Source organism: Oncorhynchus mykiss, chromosome 2, assembly GCF_013265735.2.
Source record: "Oncorhynchus mykiss isolate Arlee chromosome 2, USDA_OmykA_1.1, whole genome shotgun sequence".
In the NCBI taxonomy this organism is placed as follows: Eukaryota; Metazoa; Chordata; class Actinopteri; order Salmoniformes; family Salmonidae; genus Oncorhynchus; species Oncorhynchus mykiss.
This window is the reverse complement of record NC_048566.1, coordinates 23,771,388-23,795,850: the sequence shown is the minus strand read 5'-3', so window position 1 is coordinate 23,795,850 and position 24,463 is coordinate 23,771,388. Positions and strand designations below refer to the sequence as shown.

General features: G+C 41.1%; 1 protein-coding gene across 2 annotated transcripts; it reads right to left on the bottom strand.

The window, feature by feature from the left end:
* On the bottom strand, window positions 1–23,264 carry LOC110538452 (intercellular adhesion molecule 1). Of its 2 annotated transcripts, XM_021625295.2 has the most exons (10): window positions 22,986–23,264; window positions 20,785–20,830; window positions 10,297–10,569; window positions 10,090–10,210; window positions 9,884–9,993; window positions 5,260–5,310; window positions 4,308–4,337; window positions 4,106–4,180; window positions 3,916–3,961; window positions 1–3,256 (listed from the first exon to the last, which is right to left on the bottom strand). In XM_021625295.2, exons 1-10 carry the CDS (start codon window positions 22,995–22,997, stop codon window positions 3,232–3,234), a joined length of 789 nt encoding a protein of 262 aa, XP_021480970.1. In that variant the 5' UTR covers window positions 22,998–23,264; the 3' UTR covers window positions 1–3,231. The 2 variants fall into 2 exon arrangements, with proteins under 2 accessions (XP_021480970.1, XP_021480962.1); XM_021625287.2 differs by having other exon boundaries at window positions 9,884–10,210; window positions 22,986–23,261.
* Between the last annotated feature and the right edge of the window lie 1,199 nt (window positions 23,265–24,463).

Genomic DNA, 24,463 nt, shown 5'->3' with positions numbered 1-24,463 from the left:
GGCAGGGGTCAGAGGAGAGGGGGAGGTGGACATTATGTGCTTCGGCATGACAGGGCTATTCATTTGTTGCGTTATCATGAGGGAACAAGGGTTGTTGTGAGTGTGTGTGAATTACACCCACGATCAAGTAGTGTTGAAATAACTGGATCTGTCTAAACAGCATGCGCACTGTCTTTCTCCACTCAACCTTACCGCTGTGACGTCATCAGCTGGGGATGGGCTTGGCTCCAGGCTGTACAGAAACACCTGTGTAATTAGCGCCTCCATCTCATTTTGTGTTATCTGGTTCACTCAATCAGAATTGTCCCAATCTGTTTAAGTTGATGAAATTCAATTAGTAGCTGGTGCTGCTAATAGTGAGAAACAGATTCTAAATGCACACAGTGTGGTATGTGTGTGTCTGCACTCTGCAGGTGTTTGTGGGGTTTGATTGAAGCATCACAACTAGCCCAGTAAGCCTTTCTTAGATGTAGTCTAGCTCTGACAGCATTTCGAAAGGAGAATAATTTGACATACATTTAAAAGAACAAAACAACTTTCACTTACCCTTTGTTTACTGACCACAGTCACATTCAAGAAAGCCTTTTTCCCTACTCAGAAATAGCATGAGAAATACCCTTCACCTGCAAAGCAGATGTTGTGGTTACGAGTCTGCGACTAGTCTCACTATAAGATGAGGTTTGCATAGAACAGTTTTTCTTGTTCACGATACAAAGAACATCTAAGAACCGTTCAAGCAAGCATGTTGAATAAGCCATGAACCAAACAAAGTGCAAAAATCCTAAAATAATTGGTTTGACCTGTGTAATGCCCTGTTCATTCAGCTACACTCGCACATCTCCATGGCATTATGCTCCTTCAAAGCCACAAAGCATTGCTATTGTGAATGCATCAAAACTGATTGTCCTCCATTTATTTCTTCCAGGCCTTACGTTGAAAAGGGTATGAAATGTTCAAATATTGGAAAAAAATATTGGATTTTCAAAAGAGCTCCATGGGCTTTTTCAGCTGTGCAAAAGTTTCTCTAGGCCCATTTTTCATCTAATCTTGATTTTTATTTGTCAAGAGAAAGCACTATTGAGTTCAGCCAATCCTTGACACTGTCAGACATGGCTCCCCAAGAGCCTTAACTTATTATACAAAAGTCCTTACACCACCCCCCCTCCAAAAAAACTCTTGTGCATTCTGTCTTTTGATGAAAATAGGAAAATGTATCAACCAGCAGATTTTGTTTGATGAGCTGGATGCATTTCAGGGATGATGTGTCCTCTGCACAGCAATACGTTATGCAAATGTCTTCAAAAAAATGACTTTCTTTGACAAGTAGCTTGGTGTATTATTATATTGTTATGAAATGTCCTATTGTAAACTCAATATTCAAATGATAATTGAGTCTTTTAGTTAAGCACACGTCTTCATCAGTACTCATAATCAATGCTGATAAACCCTGTACATTCTGTTTGCTCAGGATCATTAACTGTTTGTAGCGTACAGCAGCGAAGTGTTTCGACAATGCTCTATATCTCATCCATTCCTATGTCTATGAATCTGAGTGTGCTTTAGAATAACGAGACCTGCACTAAAAGTGTCATCTTGCTGTTCTACTTGTACTGTAGGTTTCCACAGCCCACACATTCTCCAATCATTCAATTTGGACTAGCATTACTTATGTTCTGTATATGGCTTTTCTGTATCATGGATTATGACTATTTTTACATTAAATGTGTTCTGCTATGCTTTGTCTCAACGTGAATGCTTCACGATATGCCATATGGACACAGAGCTGGTACACTATATGGCATAATCCAGAGTTTTGCTCATTTAAATTGTAAAGTGTACAATGAAAAGCCACTAAGAAGCTTAAAATAACTTTCTACTAAAACATTTTGTCAGTCTGTTTTCTGAGTAAAGAACATGCTGGAACTACTGACCATCTGTTTTCTTTGTGAGTTATACAATACAGGAAAGGGAAGTGAACAGGTTTTATTTTTACATCCTGATAACTTTAGGGACATTTTGAAGATTAACAGATAGTGGAATGTTTTTCAGGGCCATTTTATTCATGAGGCTTATTGTATGAGGCTCGGACGTTTCCGAGGTAATGATTTTAAACGTTTTCATAGAAACAGCTTGGCTAGAGTTGAGCAGGCTGTTCGATAGAGGAGGTGGAAACCTGAATTCAAACATGACTCATCTTGTCATTATCCAGCCAGACTCGCAATTAATTTTAATTTCAAAGTTGAATTCGGTAATGGAAATAACATTTAACAAAGACTAACAGGAAAATAATGCCTCTATTCTTCACTTGTCAGCGTGACTCATTTGTCCATGGTTTATTCTGGAGTTTTTTTCCCTTTTTTCTTTCTCTCCACCTCTCTGTTCTGTTATAAGGACAATCATGTGGCCAGTGACACTTTGCTTCTTGAAAGTCCAATATCTTGAAAACTTGACTGTTGACATGCAAAACATTTTGGATCTGTATTAACAGTGCATTAATGAAAAAAATACCCAAATATAGTTTGAGTCGAATTTCCATTTAAAGGTAGAACAGAGAAGCTTCTCAGACACCTATGTCTGTATTGTGCCTTTGGCATGTAGTATTGGCAATTCCCTACCCGGAACCAGAGGGACTGTTCGGTTAGATGAGGCTGTCAGAGGCATGATGGACCTCCATAATATCTGTGGAAATGAGACCATGAACAGGACATGTATGTGATTTATTAAAGAAAATGTCATCCACGTTGGTGACAAATCTACAGATAAAATCTACATGAAAATCTGTGAAAAGCTAGGCATGGAATTTGCTGTCTCTGGGATATGAGAAAAAAAGGATCAATACCTCTTCCAGTGCTCTTGGGGGCGCCTCTGAGCTACATAACATCTACAGTATGTATTCTGTAACATTTTGTAAGCATTTGAAAATATACATAGAAACATGATTGCCAAAGTATAATAAAACTTGCATTTAAAACTACAGGTAAGAAGAGTGAGGGAGGGGTAATTTCATAATGAGTGAGTCTCACTTGCAGTCTGTGGGAAAGGCACATGAAACACATCTCACGTTCTTATCTCTGAAATGAGAGATGCAGAGTTTTGTCCAACAATGTTTTCCCACACACAGACACACGCACATGGCCGATAAGGTCTGTTGCATCAGTGTTGTTTCTCCATGTCCCTCTGATGAACTCTTCTGGTGTCTTGAGGCCACTCAGTAACACGTTTGTTCCCTCACTACTCTCTGGCCACTTGGTACGACCTGGGAAAAAATGACGTCAATTAATGAAATGTCCGATTATCCAGGGTCAATTCATCTAAGGTCAGATTATCACATTGAAATGAATCAAACATTGATTATTCTAACATCAATTCATCAAACAATGAAAACTAATATTTACATAACTGTACATGGCTGACGAACCAATCGAATACAGCCAAACAATGCTTTAAGCCATTTGTCAACAATAGGATCTAAGTCAGCAGTCCATTCAGTGATTATGACTGATGTCAAGACTGACTTTAGACACTTCCTCTATACAGTGATTTATCCATGTTCACAGTACTCTATCTACATAAACTCATCTAGGCACACAGATACTCACTCATGGTATAGATAGAATACAGTAGCATTCAATACCAACACAGAATGATATCCCTAAACATTGCAACCCAGCTGGTCCACTTGGCTTTTTACGTTGTCCCTTTATAGTCAGTCACTTCACTGGAACACCTCCATTACAAATACTGGTGCATGATTGGGCCTGTGTTCCATAATGAGGTCACAGCCACAAAAGCGTTGCCACAGTTGTGTCAGTTGTAGTATGTGAAGCTGAAGGTGACGTGTGTGGTTGGGTGTATACTGGATGTGTGCCTGAGTGTGTGTCACATTGATATAAGTGGCTATAGAGGACTACTCACTTCCCTGTGCCCACATGACACCTAGGCATCCGGCATACTTTATCACCTGTGTGATAGAGAACGAGAGAGAAAGAAAGAGTGAAAGACAATAAGAGGGATAGAAAGAGCTGTTTTTATGACAACAGTACAGTATTAACAGTGTGAAAACGACAAAGAAAAGAGACACGGAGGGTAAATGTTTTCTACTCACAGCTAATGACCATAATACCCAGGATGAAGAGTGCTGCAGCCATAGACAGACCAACAACACGGAGGAAGTAGTAGTCTGAGCACAGACACAGTGACACATAGATGAGTATATTACCATGTGATTGTAAACCATGTTTGGAGGCATTGTGGTATTGATAAGTGGATATTAGCTGCTTGGTTGATCATTATATTTGTGCACTTACCATAATTGAATGGTTCATCCCACCTTGCATCTGTGGTCAAAGAAAAATACAATATCACTTAGTTGAAAGACACTACTTGAATTGTGTGTTTTTAGAGCATAATAGGTGTAGCCTATATTCCTGCAACAAAGAAAGAGGTGGGAACAACAACACAATGAGATGACAACAGAGCGGTCTGGTCCAGTTGATGTGTTATTGAAGCCACATCTCAACCCTTACGTAAGCCTGCACAGCGCAGAGGGACACACTCAGAGACTTCTTATCTCTTACATCAGCCACAATCAAGCATTAATCTGAGGACAAGTTAGAGACAGCGAGCTGAGGTGCTCTGTTTCTGTTTCACAACTCCTCTAAGGGTTTTGTTTGGGAGATGGGGAATTGTGATACTGTCAAATGTGCTGTGAGATAACAATAACAAAAAAACAAAAAAAAATCCAGATTTAAGGAAAAGTTAGGCTAGGAAAGGCCTTTGTTACCCCAGGCAACAACAGGAGCGATGGTTCTCTGTCAGCATTTTGAGTCCTTATCTCTGTCATATGGACCTGTACATAATAACATCTCATTAAATTCCAGGTGCATTCCTTTTATGTAACTCTCACTTTTTTATAGAATTTCAGCATTTTTCAATGGCACGACTCTCATAGGAAATCGGGTCAGTCTAATTACACTTTTTAAAGCGTATCAGTAGTGTCCTTGTCAAGTGCTGTAAAATCCACTGCCTGTCTATCTTAACGAGAAAGGGGAATGTAACATTTGCTAATTACAGAGCTAATTCGATTTTAAATTGCATGCACCCTTGACGTGAAAGACAGAACTGGTTATGGGAGATTCTTCATAGCAAAGCATCCATTCACTATAGCTGTGTTGCAGTGTTTTTCAGGGATTACCAATATGGGTGTTTATTTTTCTGGGAACAGGTAATTCCAATATGTCAAGGAGGTTTGTTGTTTACCTGCGGTGGTTAAGGACTTAGCCGTGGGTGTTGTTGACTTGTTTGTGTGAGCTGAGGAGAAAAGCAGAGAGGATGACATTGAGTTAGACGTGTGGCCTTGGTCTGTGGCAGAAATGTTGTAAACACACAATTTAAATTAGAAATGTAATTTTATATGAAATAATATTGTGTGACTTGCTTCAGCTCTTTAAAATGATTTATGTGGTAGTTGAAGTTTAAAAAGTTTTAATTAAGTGAAGCAGTGAAATATAGTCAAAGTTAAATATATTAAAAAATCAGGTCTGGTTACTTTGATAGACTACCATATCAACTGTATTACTGGAGTGTGTCATGTAAAAATGCCCGCAGTGTGACACAGTTCACATTCAATGATTATTGTGAGCCAATTTGTACACTTGTGATTGGCTGTGATTGTGACATCACAGCATGAAAAAGCTCACATTTTGAGAATTCTCACTGGTCAATTGGATATCTGTGTTTCTTAGGTAGAAGAAATCGATACTAAAGTTGTGATAACTTTTTAAATATATTACTGTTTGTTTTGTGCTTCTGTCTGGGCTGACTAGTTAGCTCGCAACAGGTAACTTTAGCATCTGGGTGGAAGGTGAGAGTTAGCTGTTTATGTGTTAACATAGCGAGTTCTACATTGCCTCTTTGCCGGAGCAATTTTGATTGGTAGAAGTTCTGATTTCAGATTTGCAGTGAGGGAAAAAGGTATTTGATCCCCGGCTGATTTTGTACGTTTGCCCACTGACAAAGAAATCGTCAGTCTATAATTTTAATGGTAGGTTTATTTGAACAATGAGAGACAGAATAACAACAAAAAAATACAGAAAACGCATGTCAAAAACGTTATAAATTGATTTGCATTTTAATGAGGGAAATAAGTATTTGACCCCTCTGCAAAACATGACTTAGTACTTGGTGGCAAAACCCTTGTTGACAATCACAGAGGTCAGACGTTTCTTGTAGTTGGCCACCAGGTTTGCACACATCTCAGGAGGGATTTTGTCCCACTCCTCTTTGCAGATCTTCTCCAAGTCATTAAGGTTTCGAGGCTGACGTTTGGCAACTCGAACCTTCAGCTCCCTCCACAGATTTTCTATGGGATTAAGGTCTGGAGACTGGCTAGGTCACTCCAGGACCTTAATGTGCTTCTTCTTGAGCCACTCCTTTGTTGCCTTGGCCGTGTGTTTTGGGTCTTGTCATGCTGGAATACCCACCCACGACCCATTTTCAATGCCCTGGCTGAGGGAAGGAGGTTCTCAGCCAATATTTGACGGTACATGGCCATGTCCATTGTCCCTTTGATGTGGTGAAGTTGTCCTGTCCCCTTAGCAGAAAAACACCCCCAAAGCATATTTTTTCCACCTCCATGTTTGACGGTGTGGATGGTGTTCTTGGGGTCATAGGCAGCATTCCTCCTCCTCCAAACACTGCGAGTTGAGTTGATGCCAAAGAGCTCCATTTTGGTCTCATCTGACCACAACACTTTCACCCAGATGTCCTATGAATCGTTCAGATGTTCAGTGGCAAACTTCAGATGTGCATTTATATGTGCTTTCTTGAGCAGGGGAACCTTGCGGGCATTGCAGGATTTCAGTCCTTCACGGCGTAGTGTGTTACCAATTGTTTTCTTGGTGACTATGGTCCCAGCTGCCTTGGGATCATTGACAAGATCCTCCCATGTAGTTATGGGCTGATTACTCACCATTCTCATGATCATTGCAACTCCACGAGGTGAGATCTTGCATGGAGCCCCAGGCCGAGGGAGATTGACAGTTCTTTTGTGTTTCTTCCATTTGCGAATAATCGCACCAACTGTTGTCATCTTCTCACCAAGCTGCTTGGCGATGGTCTTGTAGCCCATTCCAGCCTTGTGTAGGTCTACAATCTTGTCCCTGACATATTTGGAGAGCTCTTTGGTCTTGGCCATGATGTAGAGTTTTGAATCTGATTGATTGATTGCTTCTGTGGACAGGTGTCTTTTATACAGGTAACAAAGTGAGATGAGGAGCACTGCCTTTAAGAGTGTGCTCCAAATCTCAGCTCATTACCCGTATAAAAGACATCTGGGAGCCAGAAATCTTTCTGATTGAGAGTGGGTCAAATACCTATTTCCCTCATTAAAATGCAAATAAATTTATAACATTTTTGACATGCATTGTTATTCTGTCTCTCACTGTTCAAAAACACCTACCATTAAAATTATAGACTGATCATTTCTTTGTCAGTGGGCAAACGTACAAAATCAGCAGGGGATCAAATACTTTTTTCCCTCACTGTATATAGCAGAGAAATTATACTAAGATTTCATAGCCTCTAAGGTTTTGTATAAGTTGTTGAGATAGTAGCTGACTTGTGTAAAAAGGTACATTGCTTACAGTGAATAGAATGTTGGAAGCCATGGGAGTTTTCAACAATGGGAGCAATAGAATGTTGAAGAAATCTCTTCACAGTGGATGAAGTTGTTTTAGGAGAACAGCAAGTTTAGTAGTTTAAAAAGTATAAATGTTATCAAAAAGTTGTATGAAAGAAACTTAAGATAGAATGGCATTTCTATCTTAAACGGTGTAAGAGGAGTGGTGTTCCAAATAACGATAACAAGTCAGAAATAAGTGGTATATCCTTTAAATTGTGGCATTTAAATATTTTACTAAAGTGAATAGGTGAAATATTGTCAAAAGTACAGTCGTGGCCAAAAGTTATGAGAATGACACAAATGTTAATTTCCACAAAATTAGCTGCTTCAGTGTCTTTAGATATTGTTTGTCAGATGTTACTATGGAATACTGAAGTATATTTACAAGCATTTCATAAGTGTCAAAGGCTTTTATTGACAATTACATGAAGTTGATGCAAAGAGTCAATATTTGCAGTGTTGATCCTTCTTTTTCAAGACCTCTGCAATCCGCCCTGACATGCTGTCAATTAACTTCTGGGTCATAGATGGCAGCCCATTCTTGCATAATCAATGCTTGAAGTTTGTCAGAATTTGTGGGTTTTTGTTTGTCCACTCGCCTCTTGAGGATTGACCACAAGTTCTCAATGGGATTAAGGTCTGGGGAGTTTCCTGGCCATGGACCCAAAGTATCGATGTTTTGTTTCCTGAGCCACTTAGTTATCACTTTTGCCTTATGATAAGGTGCTCCATCATGCTGGAAAAGGCATTGTTCGTCACCAAACTGTCCCTGGATGGTTGGGAGAAGTTGCTCTCGGGGGATGTGTTGGTACCATTCCTTATTCATGGCTGTGTTCTTAGGCAACATTGTGAGTGAGCCCACTCCCTTGGCTGAGAAGCAACCCCACACATGAATGGTCTCAGGATGCTTTACTGTTGGCATGACACAGGACTGATGGTAGCGCTCACCTTGTCTTCTCCGGACAAGCTTTTTTCCGGATGCCCCAAACAATCGGAAAGGGGATTCATCAGAGAAAATTACTTTACCCCAGTCCTCAGCAGTCCAATCCCTGTACCTTTTGCAGAATAGCAGTCTGTCCCTGATGTTTGTCCTGGAGAAAGTGGCTTCTTTGCTGCCCTTCTTGACACCAGGCCATCCTCCAAAAGTCTTCGCTTCACCTGCCTGCTGCCATTCCTGAGCAAGCTCTTTACTGGTGGTGCCCCGATCCCGCAGCTGAATCAACTTTAGGAGATAGTCCTGGTGCTTGCTGGACTTTCTTGGGCTCCCTGAAGCCTTCTTCACAACAATTGAACCATTCTCTTTGAAGTTCTTGATGATCCGATAAATAGTTGATTTAGGTACAATCGGACTGGCAGTAATATCCTTGCCTGTGAAGCCCTTTTTGTGCAAAGCAATGAAGACGGCACGTGTTTCCTTGAAGGTAACCATGGTTGACAGAGGAAGAACAATGATTCCAAGCACCACCCTCCTTTTGAAGCTTCCAGTCTGTTATTCAAACTCAATCAGCATGACAGAGTGATCTCCAGCCTTGTCCTCGTCAACACTCACACCTGTGTTAACGAGAGAATCACTAACATGATGTCAGCTGGTCCTTTTGTGGCAGGGCTGAAATGCAGTGGAAATTATTTTTTAGGATTCAGTTAATTTGCATGGCAAAGAGGGCCTTTGCAATTAACGGCAATTCATCTGATCACTCTTCATAACATTCTGGAGTATATGCAAATTGCCATCATAGAATCTGAGGCAGCAGACTGAAAATGTACATTTGTGTCATTCTCAAAACCTTTGGCCACGACTGTACATATTTCACCATGAATAACTACAGTCAGACTACTACACTTTTAGTCATAAGAAATTATAAAAAAGTTGAAGGCTATTATTTTGCATCTAGTGGAAGAAGTTTAGAAGTTTGTTAGTGTTGACAAATTGAGGCTGGTATAGTAAAGGCAGTGACTGTTTTAGGCCATGGGTTAGCTATAGTAAGTGGAGTCACTATTGTAGTTTGGTTAGTGAGTGTGGGAGTTGTTATAGTGGGTTAGTTTAGTGGGTTGGGGTGAGCTGTGTGGCATGATCAGTTTTATGTGCTCCCCCAGTGGTATAATCTGATTGGTAGAAGATAGTATGTGGAATGGAATAGTCCCTCAGCCCGTTAAAAAGTCCCTTTATTCCACCAACCCCCAAAAGGAAACAAAAAGACTTACAGTAAACAGTAACATGAAGAGGTTTTGATGACAAGGCAGTAGGTTTTGGTTCCTCTGGTCCCAGATCCAGCTCTGCCTCACATCTGTACTCCACTTCATCCTCATATCTTCTGTGGGTGAGGGTGAGGGTGGAGGACATATTCACTGGTTTCTTTGTGGAGTCATTAAACGTTTGAGTCTCTATAGTTTCATTGCCTTTGTACCACCTCACAACCAGGTTCTGTAGAGGAGCGATGTTCTGGATGTCACACTGCAGCTGGTACTCCTTCCCCTCCATCATTGGACCAGAGTGGCTCAGAGGAGAGATAGACACGCTGTCTGGAGTCTCTAGAGACAAAATAGTTACACATAGTGAAATATAATGGATTTTACTGACAAAACTCACAAATATAAGAAAAAGAAAAACAACTTACTGTAGAGAATGACAGGGAGAATCTCAGTACACTGACTTCCATTTTGTGGATTGATGTAGCATTTAGGTTCTATTGTCCAGTCCATGAGGCTTTCCACAGTCCAGGTGACAAAGTTGACATTTCCTTGCAAACCTATACCTCCGAACGTGACCTCCCACCCCATCCCCTCGGGGTCTGTGGATGTGGTGCAGTTGACTGAGACGGAGTCTCCATATCTCACCACTACTCTGGGAGGGTTGAGCTCAACAGGACAGGAGGCATGTTTAGTCGCACCTACAGTTCAGAGCATGACAGAGACCATAATCATATAATTTACTTTTTCAAGCATACTTATTTTTTGTTTAAAGCTATATCCCAAGTATAGGTCTAGAATACAGAACAAATTAAAAATAGGTTACATTAATTGCCTTTTTAGGAAGGCAATTTCTAATCAGTAACGTTAAAGCAGAAAAATGCAACTTTTTGGGCGACCTGACCAAATTCACATAGATATGTGAGTTATACTGTAGGTCTGTCATTCTTCATTGAAAGCAGGTCTAAGAAGTGGTAGATCAGTTCTGTGTGCGCTATTTCTATGGTTCCGGTTTTCAAGTTTAGTTTTTGCATCTTTTACTTTCAGTTTTGTACACCAGCTTCAAACAACTGACAATACAAGATTTGTGGCTGTGGAAAATATATTTCACATCGGTTTAGATGGTTAAATGATTCTCTACAGTATACAGTGCATTCGGGACGTATTCAGACCCCTTGACTTTTTCCACATTTTGTTACGTCACAGCCTTATTCTAAAATTGATTAAATTGTCTTTTTCCTCGTCAATCCACACACATTAACCCATAACGACAAAGTAAAACAGTTTTTTAGAAATGTTCGCTAATTTATGAAAATATAAAACTGAAATATCACATTTACATAATTATTCAGACCCTTTACTCAGTACTTTGTTGAAGCATTTAGCCGCGATTACAGCCTTGAGTCTTCTTGGTTATGACACTACAATCTTGGTACACATATATTTGGGGATTTTCTCTCATTCTTCTCTAGCTTCTCAAGCTCTGTCAGGCTGGATAAGGAGCATTTCTGCACTGCTATTGTCAGGTCTCTCCAGATATGTTCAATCGGGTTCAAGACCGGGCTCTGGCTGGGCCACTCAAAGACATTCAGAGACTTGTCCCAAAGCCACTCCTGTGTTGTCTTGGCTGTGTGCTTAGGGTCGTTGTCCTGTTAGAAGGTGAACCTTCGCCACGGTCTGAGGTCCTCAGTATTCTGGAGTAGGTTTTCATGAAGGAGCTCTCTGTACTTTGCTCCGTTCATCTTTGCCTCAATCCTGACTAGTCTCCCAGTCCCAGCTAATGAAAAACATCCCCACAGCATGATGCTGCCACCACCATGCTTCACCGTAGGGATGGGGCCAGGTTTCCTCCAGACATGATGCTTGGTATTCAGGCCAAAGAGTTCTCACATGGTTTCATCAAACCAGGAGAATCTTGTTTCTCATGGTCTGAGAGCCTTTAGGTGCCTTTTGGCAAACTCCAAGCAGGCTGTCATGCGTCTTTTACTGAGGAGAGGCTTTCGTCTGGCCACTCTACCATAAAGGCCTGATTGGTGTAGTGCTGCAGAGATGGTTGTCCTTCTGGAAGGTTTTCCCATCTCCACATTGGAACTCTGGAGCTCTTTCACAGTGACCATCGGGTTCTTGGTCACCTCCCTGACCAAGGCCCTTCTCCCCCTATTGCTCAGTTTGGCCAGGCGGCCAGCTCTAGGAAGAGTCTTCGTGGTTCCAAACTTCTTCCATTTAAGAATGATGGAGGCCTCTGTGTTCTTAGGGACGTTCAATGCTGTATAAATGTTATTGGTATACTTCCCCAGATCTGTGCCTCGACACAAATATGTCTCGGAGCTCTACGGGCAATTCCTTCGACCTCATGGCTCTGTTTTTGCTCTGACATGCACTGCCAACTGTGAGAACTTATATAGACAGGTGTGTGCCTTTCCAAATCATGTCCAATCAATTGAATGTTACACAGATGGACTCCAAGTTGTAGAAACATCTCAAGGGTGATCAATGGAAACAGGATGCACCTGAGCTCAATTTCAAATCTCATAGAAAAGTGTCTGAATACTTATGTAAATAAGTCATTTCTAAAAACCTGTTTTTGCTTTGTCCTCATGTGGTATTGTGTGTAGATTGCTGAGGATTTTTTTTTATTGAATCAATTTTAAAGTAAGGCTGTAATGTAACAAAATGTGGAAAAAGTCAAGGTGTGTGAATACTTTCAGAAGGCATTGTAATGTTGACTATTCGAATATCAACACATAGCCTACTCTTTTTTTATTAACTGAATTTACTTAACAGAGGAGAAGGACAGGAAACCCAAGACTCTAATATTTGTGTAAACTGTTCAGAATTGTCTTCTGTGGGTGTCACCAAGTAGGCTGATACCCTATATCATGAGTGCACAATCCCTAGACATTACAGTGCACTATGAATGTTCAAGCTGTCTGGTTAGGTAATTTGTCAAATTAACAAATTATTGTATTTTGTTAAATTTAAAACAACATTCCAACCTTTTTTTTGCCTTATCTAGTCCAAATATGGCATGATTCCACTATTTGTATCAGTTTGCATCAGTTTCAATACAGGACTTTTATTTTGAAGGCGAACTGATGATTCTACTATTGTGGCTAATTGTTATTGTGGCTCAGTTAACATCGGTGCTACAGTACGTGAGGTCGCTATTGTAGTTTGGCTTGTGTCAGTGGGGCTTCTCATAATGGGTTAGTTTAGTGAGTTGGGTTAAGCTGTGTGGCATAATCAGTTTTATTTGCTCCCACAGTGCTGTAATTTCATTGGTAATTTCTGTTCTGATTTCAGATTTGAAAAGCAGAGAACTACAAGATTTCATATGCTCTACGTTTTTGTCCAAGTTGTTGGGAAAGTGGGCAAAAATGTAGTTCTGAAAAGTTGGGAGAAAGTTGTCAAAGTTGTTACTGAAACAGCTATATCGTTTGACTGGTAGAATATATTCTATTCTGATTTCACATTTGTATATCAGAGAAGTAGACTAAGATATCATACTCTTTACGTTTTTGTCTAACTTGGGAAAATGGTCAAAATGGCAGTATTTTCAAAAGTTTGAGAGGAAAAGTACTTGATGCTTTTACTAAAACAGCTTCATTGTTTGATTGGTAGAATATATTTATGTTCTGATATCAGATTTGAATTGCAGAAAAGTAGAATAATATGTCATACCATCTACGTTTGTGTCTTATTTGCTGGGAAAGTGGTAAAAATTTTAGTTGTTTGTAAAAATTGAGAGGAAAAGGAGGTTGATTTGATAACAAACATATATATTGTTTGATTGGTAGAATATATTTCTGTTCTGATATCAGATCTAAATAGGAGAGAAGTAGATTAAGATTTTGTTTTGTCTAGCTTGTTGAGAAAGTGGTCAAAGTAGCTGATTTGTGTCAAAAGTCACATTGTTTACAGTGAATAGAATGTTGTAAGTCACAGCTTCAGAATGGGAGTTTTTAAAGAGTCACTGCCTTTAAAAATCCCTTTGAAAATGGCCTTTGTGGTATCGATATGAGTCAGAAACAGTTATTCTAGTGTCAAATAGACTACAAAGTGTAAATAGGATCATTTTGGTCATAAAGTCAGTCTCGTCTGCGACAGAGTTTGGAACATCTGTGCATTACAACGGGTAAATTAAAGTTGGGTTTTGAGTTGATGATGTCCATTTGCCCACTAACATAGTGAGAACAGCTGTGGTGATTGCTCTCCATTCAATATAATAGACAGTGAGAAACACCTTAGTTAGATGTAAAATTGCTAACTAAAACATCCTTGGCAAAAACTTCAGATTTCTTCAGTTATCTTAGATTCATTCAATAGGCTTCCATAGTCTATAGTGTCTCATGGAGGACAAAAATAATTAACCAAACACGAAATCGGTGAGGAAACACCGGCAAAACTGAAATCTCGTTTTTCAAATGAGCAACAGAAAAACACACTTGCCAATCGGCGTGTTCAGTGGCTCTTTAACAATGGGAGCTTTCAAAACGTTGTATACAATCACACTGGTCCTGACCAGCCTGCACGTTTTAAAGATTGAATGGCGTTTCTATCTTAAACGGTGTAAGAGGAGTAGTGTTCCAAATAATAAGTACAAATTCTTCTGTCGCAAGTTCCATTAATGAAATAGTCAGAAATAAGTAATGCATTACTAAAAGTGTGATTTCTTTCGCAAGTCACAGTAACTCCTCAAAATAATTGCAGTAACTGAACCAAAGCTAGTTTAAGGAGGAGGACAAAGTAATTACAAACATTGGTGAGCTAGCTGCTCATGGTATACGGCCACTGATTTCCATTCATCCTGCCGGTGAAAAAGATTTACAGTGCCTTGCGAAAGTATTCGGCCCCCTTGAACTTTGCGACCTTTTGCCACATTTCAGGCTTCAAACATAAAGATATAAAACTGTATTTTTTTGTGAAGAATCAACAACAAGTGGGACACAATCATGAAGTGGAACGACATTTATTGGATATTTCAAATTTTTTTAACAAATCAAAAACTGAAAAATTGGGCGTGCAAAATTATTCAGCCCCTTTACTTTCAGTGCAGCAAACTCTCTCCAGAAGTTCAGTGAGGATCTCTGAATGATCCAATGTTGACCTAAATGACTAATGATGATAAATACAATCCACCTGTGTGTAATCAAGTCTCCGTATAAATGCACCTGCACTGTGATAGTCTCAGAGGTCCGTTAAATGCGCAGAGAGCATCATGAAGAACAAGGAACACACCAGGCAGGTCCGAGATACTGTTGTGAAGAAGTGTAAAGCCGGATTTGGATACAAAAAGATTTCCCAAGCTTTAAACATCCCAAGGAGCACTGTGCAAGCGATAATATTGAAATGGAAGGAGTATCAGACCACTGCAAATCTACCAAGACCTGGCCGTTCCTCTAAACGTTCAGCTCATACAAGGAGAAAACTGATCAGAGATGCAGCCAAGAGGCCCATGATCACTCTGGATGAACTGCAGAGATCTACAGCTGAGGTGGGAGACTCTGTCCATAGGACAACAATCAGTCGTATATTGCACAAATCTGGCCTTTATGGAAGAGTGGCAAGAAGAAAACCATTTCTTAAAGATATCCATAAAAATTGTCGGTTAAAGTTTGCCCCAAGACACCTGGGAGACACCCCAAACGTGGAAGAAGGTGCTCTGGTCAGATGAAACCAAAATTGAACTTTTTGGCAACAATGCAAAACGTTATGTTTGGCGTAAAAGCAACACACCATCCCCACTGTCAAACATGGTGGTGGCAGCATCATGGTTTGGGCCTGCTTTTCTTCAGCAGGGACAGGGAAGATGGTTAAAATTGATGGGAAGATGGATGGAGCCAAATACAGGACCATTCTGGAAGAAAACCTGATGGAGTCTGCAAAAGACCTGAGACTGGGACGGAGATTTGTCTTCCAACAAGACAATGATCCAAAACATAAAGCAACATCTACAATGGAATGGTTCAAAAATAAACATATCCAGGTGTTAGAATGGCCAAGTCAAAGTCCAGACCTGAATCCAATCGAGAATCTGTGGAAAGAACTGAAAACTGCTGTTCACAAATGCTCTCCATCCAACCTCACTGAGCTCGAGCTGTTTTGCAAGGAGGAATGGGAAAAAATTTCAGTCTCTCGATGTGCAAAAACTGATAGAGACATACCCCAAGCGACTTACAGCTGTAATCGCAGCAAAAGGTGGCGCTACAAAGTATTAACTTAAGGGGGCTGAATAATTTTGCACGCCCAATTTTTCAGTTTTTGATTTGTTAAAAAAGTTTGAAATATCCAATAAATGTCGTTCCACTTCATGATTGTGTCCCACTTGTTGTTGATTCTTCACAAAAAAATACAGTTTTATATCTTTATGTTTGAAGCCTGAAATGTGGCAGAAGGTCGCAAAGTTCAAGGGGGCCGAATACTTTCGCAAGGCACTGTAAAAGAAGGTCCTATTATTAAGAGTGAAGTCCTTGAGATTAACGGTGAGTTGTGGCAGGTGGAAAGATACAGAGAAATAGGAAATAGCCCCATGTGACATCACCTAGAAATGACAAAGAGTCACTTCCACCGGTCGATTGGGGTGTGTGGTGGTAGGGCTCTGAGCAAGGGACCCTGTTGACAGAAAACTAATGGCTTTTCAACTATTACACAAACCAAGCAGTTGTGTGAAACCTAAACAACACATTACAAGACAGTCCGAAGCACAAAACATGGCTACTGCTGAAATTATTCTCTATAACAATTGAGTAATGTATTCCTAGCAGCAGCCAGGGTTGAGAATGTGTCCACACACAGCCAGTGGGAGGGAGGGACAAAGGGAGGGAGTTACTCAACTAACAACAAACGTTCCCACAACTTTAGAGAACATTCCCTTAAGAGTGTTATTAGGCCATTTTAAGTAATGTTTTCATAGGACTGTTCTGGTGATGTGCAAGGAATGTTTCCAAGAAACAATTGCCTTATTGTCAAATATAACTTACCCAGAATGGGGTTACCATGTTCTCAGAATTAAAGATATCAATGTTCTAGACACATTTCATGGTATGGTTGCAAGAACATTCATGTGTCCAGTTTTCTGTGTCATGAGACTATTCCATCAACGTCCCACCAAACATGGTTGCCATGTTCTCAGAACATAAGATATTGTTCAAGACACTTTTCATGGGAACGTTGCTGGAACGTTTCTGTGTATCAGTTGTCAGGATCTCGCCTGATGGTCCCAAATAAATGTTCCACCCCCCTAAAAAGTTGAATTACACATGTTAATGTTGCAGTCAATCAAGGGCCTAAATGGGGAACCACTGATAGCTCTTTGTCTGTTGTGAACGTTAGGGATACTCACACACACAGTGCATTTAACATAGTGCTTTTAACTTACACATTTTACACTCTTTAAAATAGATGATTACATTGTGATTGTGCATTTACACAGTAATTATTCGACATGGGATTTGAACTCACAACCTCTTGGTTCACGGTACTGTGATCTCAATGATTTGATTGACTTATTTCAGTATTTTAAGAGCTTTTTCTATAGTTGTCTAATGTTGTTGGGGCATGTTAAGCTGTTTAAATGATATTCCTGAATTACTATGATCAATGATATAGTTTTTGTACTTTTATCAGAGCTGAGATTTACTCCAAAGTGCACTCAACTTATTGCGTACACCTATTGAGCTGTTTCATCTACATGAGTGCCAAAGGAGGAGGGGTTAAGGTTTCTTCTGGACAGAGCCTAACTATACTGTACCAAAAGTAAATCATAGGAACTCAGTTGGGGTCTCAACTTACTATTGAGAATTAAAAATAGTAGTATACACAAGGTGCAATGTTGGTTTTGTGTAAGCAGTTTTTCTCTTGTTATGTCAGTCACTGACAGTCACTAAATGATCCCATGTCAGCATATATATTTAGTTAAATCTAGCGGCCAGCTGTCTAAACTTGTAGTAATCATTGATTTTGTTAGTCGACTCTCACTCAAATACACTAGAAGTCCAAAAGTCAAATATCTAATTCCAAAATCATGGGCATTAATATGGAGTTGGGTTCCCCTTTGCTGCTATAACAGCCTCCACTCTTCTGGGTAGGCATTCCACTAGATGTTGGAATATTGTTGAGGGGACTGGCTTCCATTCAGCCAGAGCATTAGTGAGGTTGGTCACTGATGTTGGGTGATTAGGCCTGGCATGAGTCAGCATTCCAATTCATCCCAAAGGTGTTCGATGGGGTTGAGGTCAGGGCTCTGTGCGGGCCAGTCAAGTTCTTCCACACCGATCTCGACAAACCATTTCTGTATGGACCTCGCTTTATATATGTGGGCATTGTCATGCTTAAACAGGAAAGGGCCTTTCCCAAACTGTTGCCACAAAGTTGCAAGCACAGAATCATCTAGAATGTCATTGTATGCTGTAGAGTTAGGATTTCCCTTCACTGGAACTAAGGGGCCTAGCCCAAACCGTGAAAAACATCCACAGACCATTATTTCTCCTCCACCAAAATTTACAGTTGGCACAATGCATTGGGGCAGGTAGCGTTCTCCTGGCTTCCGCCAAACCCAGATTTGTCTGTCGGACAGTCAGATGATGAAGCGGGATTCATCACTCTAGAGAAAGTGTTTCCACTTCTCCAGATGGCTGCGAGCTTTTCACCACTCCAGCCGAAGCTTGGCATTGCGCATGGTGATCTTAGGCTTGTGTGCGGCTGCTCCGCCATGGAAACCCATTTCATGAAGCTCCAGATGAACAGTTCTTGTGCTGACGTTGCTTCCAGAGGCAGTTTGGAACTCGGTAGCGAGTGTTGCAACAGAGGACAGGAGATTTTTACACGCTACGTGCTTCAGCACTTGGTGGTCCCGTTCTGTGAGTTTGTGTGGCCTACCACTTCGCGACTGAGCCGTTGTTGTGCATATATGTTTCCACTTCACAATAACAGCACTTACAGTTGACTGGGGCAGTTCTAGCAGGGCAGAAATTTGACGAACTGACTTGTTGGAAAGGTGGCATCCTATGACGGTGCCATGTTGAACGTCACTGAGCTCTTCAGTTAGGCCATTCAACTGCCATTGTTTGTCTATGGAGATTGCATGGCGGTGTGCTCGATTTTACACACGTGCAGGCAACGGGTTTGGCTGAAATAACCAAATTTGTTAATTTGAAGAGGATCTACATACTTTGTGTATATAGTGTATGTCAAAGTGTGTCAAATATTGAAGTTTACAAGTATCACTTGCGAACAGACAAGGAGCTATCAGTGGTTCACCAATCAGGGCCTTGATTGGCTCGGTAACAAGGCGTGATGTGTAATGTTCTGGGTATGTTCTGTTCGACATTAAGGGAACGTTCTCCTTACTGTATCGCCAAAACATGCTGAAAAGGTTCTCAGAAGGTTTTTTCCCACAAAGATAGAATGTTACCCTAACTTACGGAAAACTGGACACTCAAACATTAAAAGGAACATTAAGGGTAACATCATAAAAACATTATCTCTCCCTAGAATTGTTCACTGGGTAGACAGATTGGTGTGAATGTAGTGCAGCGTTGTTATGAAGGGGCTGCTCTGGCCAACACAGATGTGGATTTTCCTGGCCCTGAGAAACGGGAGAAGCAGGCCTTTGTACACACTCTGCTCCCCATCAATACCTTCCAATTAACCACTCTGTGATGAATCGCTACAAGCTCACTATGGGCACACTGGTTTCCCACAAGCAAATGTGATTAGAACTTCATCTATTTTCTATTAGGGAAATCGGTTCTGTTGCTGAATCCCTGTGAGGTCATTTTAGATATTTACAATGTGGTTCAGAGGAGAGATGTCACTGAAAAAACTGTGGCTCGCGACTGTTTAGACCCCTAGGGGTCCGCGGAGGTGCTGCAGGTGGTCCGCAAAAACATATGGCAAAAATGTATAGGTTTTTATGAATGTCACTAGCAACAACAGACTGAACAATTTTTTAAATACATACCTACTTTAGAAAAGAGGGGAATATATTACTTTTTAATTATGTCTTTATTTCTCAACTCCTAATATTGAGCAAATTAAACTCATTGGAGCTCATTACACTCCCTGGAGTATCTGACATAGGCTTTAAAAAAACTCCAGAGAGTACCAGTCGCGGTGAACGACGCTAGCTGCTGGCAAGCTTTCTTGACTTGGACAAACATTTCTGTCAACAAATTGCTAACCTTTGTTTAACCAGCTAAACAGCTGCTACCAACATGTACTGTATGTGGAGTAGGGCTGGCACATCTGTCGTATAATAATCATCACAATTATTGTTATACATTTATTTTAGGAGAAGGGAGAGATTGAACTTTATATTCAAGTAGATATTGCTCACCCAATAGCAGTTTTCATTTTTACATGGAGAGGGTGAAGTTAGTAATCATTTTACGAGCAGAACGGCACAGTTGGGAGGAGAAGCTTGGTTTCCAAAAGTTCGAGGTGGTCAAAACCATTTGTTTTTGAGACAATTATGAACTGTGGCCATTTGATTTGATTATTACATTTAATTGTTACCCAAAATTCTATAATCGTCGCAGCTCTAGCTTGGAGTTACCTTTCTAACTAATAGGCTATGATAGAGTTTACACTTTTTCCAATTATAATGTGTGGGGGTCAAAATAATGAAAACCTATCTACCAAATGTATTCATTTTGAAATGTTGATTACTTGTCACTTCTCATTATCATTCACTGGATGATAAGACAAAACATCTGAAGAAAAAAAACATGTTTTTCTAACATATAATGGGGCTCCCTGGGCAAGGAAAGGTGCAGACCCCTGGTTTAGACATTTTAGTTTGAGATGAGAAAGGGAGAGAGTGTGTATACAGTATGTTTATAAATGAGAACAGTGTGTGTGACCGTGGGTGCACGCATGTGTGAGAGAGAAATAAATTGTTATTTTTGATGACTTACCTGGTAGTGTGAGAAACAGACATATTGCCATCCAGCTCAGCTGAATCTGAAAGACAGAGCACGTGAAGAAGTGAGAGATAGATGTGAGAGATTCATTGTGGTACAGAGTTTCAGCAGAGTCTGTAATTAATACAGCATTAAGCTGACTACTACTTCAGCTGGAAATCTGCAAGATAAGCAAAGGCCCTTAGGCAGCACAGGTGACACTGCAATGAATACAGATCACTTAGAGGCAGCCACACAGGCACATCTGCTATACCCACAATAGATTACAACAGACACATGACAACCACACATCTATCAACCTTCATTAACACCCTGCTTGTTTGTGTGCTCCCGCTGCACGTAAACACACACTCACTAATGCTCTCTCTGCCCATTATAGTGCTGAGTAACAGGTTTCAGAACCAGCTCCTATCTTTACAGTAGCTGTAATAGTTTTGTAATGATTCCCTAATGGTTTTCTAATGGTACTCTAGACAGACACTACGAGCTACTGTGCGGAACAAGGGATGCGTTCATGTAGGCCCATGACTAATATCAGTATAAAGAGGAAGTAGCGTGTTACTGGTTTTATGTCAGTCACTGAGGCTACATGTGTCACACCCTGTACTGTATCACATGTCTTGTGATTGTCTCCACCCCCCCCGAGGAGCTGCTTATTATCCCTGGTGTATATATCCTTGTGTTTCCTGTCTCTCTGTGCCAGTTCGTCTGGTATGTTTTTCAAGTCAACCAGCGGGTTCCCAGTACCCCTGCTTCTATCCTCTTTTGCTTGTCCTCACGGTTTTTGACCATTGCCTGTTTTCTGGAACCTGTACCCGTCTGCCTGACCATTCTGCCTGCCGGACCATTCTGCCTGCCTGACCATCCTGCCTGCCCTGACCTCCTGGACTCTGAACTGGTTTTGACCTTTTGCCTGTCCACAACCATTCTCTTTTCTACCCCTTTTGGATTGTTTAATAAATATCAAGACTCAAACCATCTGCCTCCCATGTCTGCATCTGGGTATTGCCTTGTGCCCTTATAACATTTCTTTTGAAACACAGGAAAATGTACTCATAGCGGTTGTTTCTACCACTTCTCACCACCACACCAAAGTGCAGTCAAGCACATTTTTCACACACTGAAGATGGCTGACAATCTCAAACTAAACGTATAATATGATATACAAACTGGATGAGTGCACTCACATTTTCTAAACCATGGAATTATACTGAAGCCCTGTTTCCATTTTTCCAACTGAAAGCCATGATTTCTGTACAGTTACACATATCACACAGCACATGGCCCTAATTTAGCTGAGGGGGAAGTTTGAGGTAGCTGCGGTCACATATACTGTAAATCATTTCTGAACTCCTTAGTGTTGCCAACAAAAAAATCTAGTTGCAGAATGAGGATCTGTCATGACAGCAACACTTTCAGCAATCAGCTCCTACTCTCAGCACTTTCTCTGAGACACACAACTACTGTACAGGGTCATAACAGCTTTTTCTAATCGCTCTTCATCTGCACCACATGGTAATCATAGACATAAAACAACAGGCAAACAAGTAAACACATTCACTCTGAGGAGAATCGCAATCACCCTGACAACCTTTTAGTTCTGACAAAAAGCAGTAGTGTATACAGAAAAAGAACATCAGTAAACCAACGAGGAACCCAATGATTATTTGTTCTAGAGGGATGGAGAACAGGGAGCGAGGTGGATGAAGGCAGGAAAGGAGGAAGGCATTGACAGAGGAGTGTTTTGGTGTTGTATCAGTACCTAGCTGAGATCCCCTGACCTATTCTGATGGCAGCATGTCCTCAGGGGAGGCGGTGACAGGTGAGCGTCAGTGGGCATCATGAGGCTTGACAGCTCAGATTAGTGGGTTACGCCAGTACTGAAGCATATGTCAAGGCAAGGGCCTGTTCGCCTGGGGCTGTCCCAGCCTCCCTACCAGACTGTCTTTCACCCAGCCTCTCTACCAGACTCTCTCACCCCTCTAACCCCCTGTCTGACCGGCTCTATCTCTCTCACTCACTCACCCATTGTCTGTTTATCTTTCTGTGTATCTGTCTGTTTGTCCGTCCATCTCGAACATCCGCCACAGGCTCTCTCACTTCACATATCTTACTCTCTACCTTTCTCATGAGTGCCAATGTCCCTCCCTTACTCCTGACCTCTTTGAGTCCCAAATGAAAGTCATTCAGCTCACCTTGGTGTCCATCCTGAGCTGTCGCGTAGTTCCAGAGCTCGTTCCAGAGCAGCGTCCACGGTCTCTTTCCTCTGTGTGTCAGTCAGGAACCATTAAGAACCATTAGTCGACCACACCCTTCTGCTCATGACCTTGTTCCATATCTTGCGCACTACACTTTTTTTTCTCTCACCCACTCTTTCTCTCTCTGTTTGCTGGCTCTCACACGTGGGCCACGTCACTTCTTTTTTTGTTCTGTCTTCCAGACTAGTCTCTCTCACTGTCAGTCATTCTGCCTCAATCGTCTCTGTGTTAGTGGTTCTCGTCTGTCTGTCTTATAGCCTGACGGCTGGTGTTTGCGGCTGGTGTTTGTCTGTCTGTCTGTCTCTCTATTTCTCTCTGTTTGTGTTTGCTTGTCTTTGTCTGCTTGTCTCTCTTTTTGACAGCTTCTCTCCATGTCTGTGTTTTTGCATGTCTCTCATTTTGACAGCTTCTCTCCATATCTGTGTTTTTGCATGTCTCTCATTTTGACAGCCTCTCTCCATGTCTGTGTGTCTACATGTCTCTCTTTTTAACAGCCTCTCTCCATGTCTGTGTGTCTACATGTCTCTCTTTTTGACATCCTCCCTCCGTGTCTGTGTGTCTACATGTCTCTCTTTTTGACATCCTCCCTCCGTGTCTGTGTGTCTGCATGTCTCTCTTTTTAACAGCCTCTCTCCATGTCTGTGTGTCTACATGTCTCTCTTTTTAACAGCCTCTCTCCGTGTCTGTGTGTCTACATGTCTCTCTTTTTGACATCCTCCCTCCGTGTCTGTGTGTCTACATGTCTCTCTTTTTGACATCCTCCCTCCGTGTCTGTGTGTCTGCATCTCTCTCTTTTTAACAGCCTCTCTCCGTGTCTGTGTGTCTGCATGTCTCTCTTTTTAACAGCCTCTCTCCATGTCTGTGTGTCTGCATCTCTCTCTTTTTAACAGCCTCTCTCCGTGTCTGTGTTTCTGCATGTCTCTCTTTTTAACAGCCTCCCTCCGTGTCTGTGTGTCTACATGTCTCTCTTTTGAACATCCTCTCTCCGTGTCTGTGTGTCTGCATGTCTCTCTTTTTAACAGCCTCTCTCCATGTCTGTGTGTCTGCATGTCTCTCTTTTTAACAGCCTCTCTCCATGTCTGTGTGTCTGCATCTCTCTCTTTTTAACAGCCTCTCTCCATGTCTGTGTGTCTGCATGTCTCTCTTTTTAACAGCCTCTCTCCATGTCTGTGTGTCTGCATCTCTCTCTTTTTGACATCCACTCTCTATGTCTGTGTGTCTGCTTGTCTCTCTTTTGCACTATACCCCGTCTTGTACTGCATTCCCCAAATGTGACCCTGGAGACTTTTCAATGCTGTCACCTTTTCAATTAATTGTACACATTTAAACGTAGGGAATGCAGCAAAAATTGTACGCAAAAAGTTTAAATAAAAAATATATATAATTCTCACAGTACTCATACATTTAAAATATAT

Bases quoted from the DNA above. Each gene is read 5' to 3' on its own strand.
- LOC110538452 (XM_021625287.2), bottom strand. The intron at 10,211-10,296 runs GTAAGTTGTTTT...TTTTGTCTCTAG, and splicing joins TCTCCCTGTCATTCTCTACA to AGACTCCAGACAGCGTGTCT. The intron at 4,338-5,259 runs GTAAACAACAAA...CTTTGACCACAG, and splicing joins TAAGTCCTTAACCACCGCAG to ATGCAAGGTGGGATGAACCA.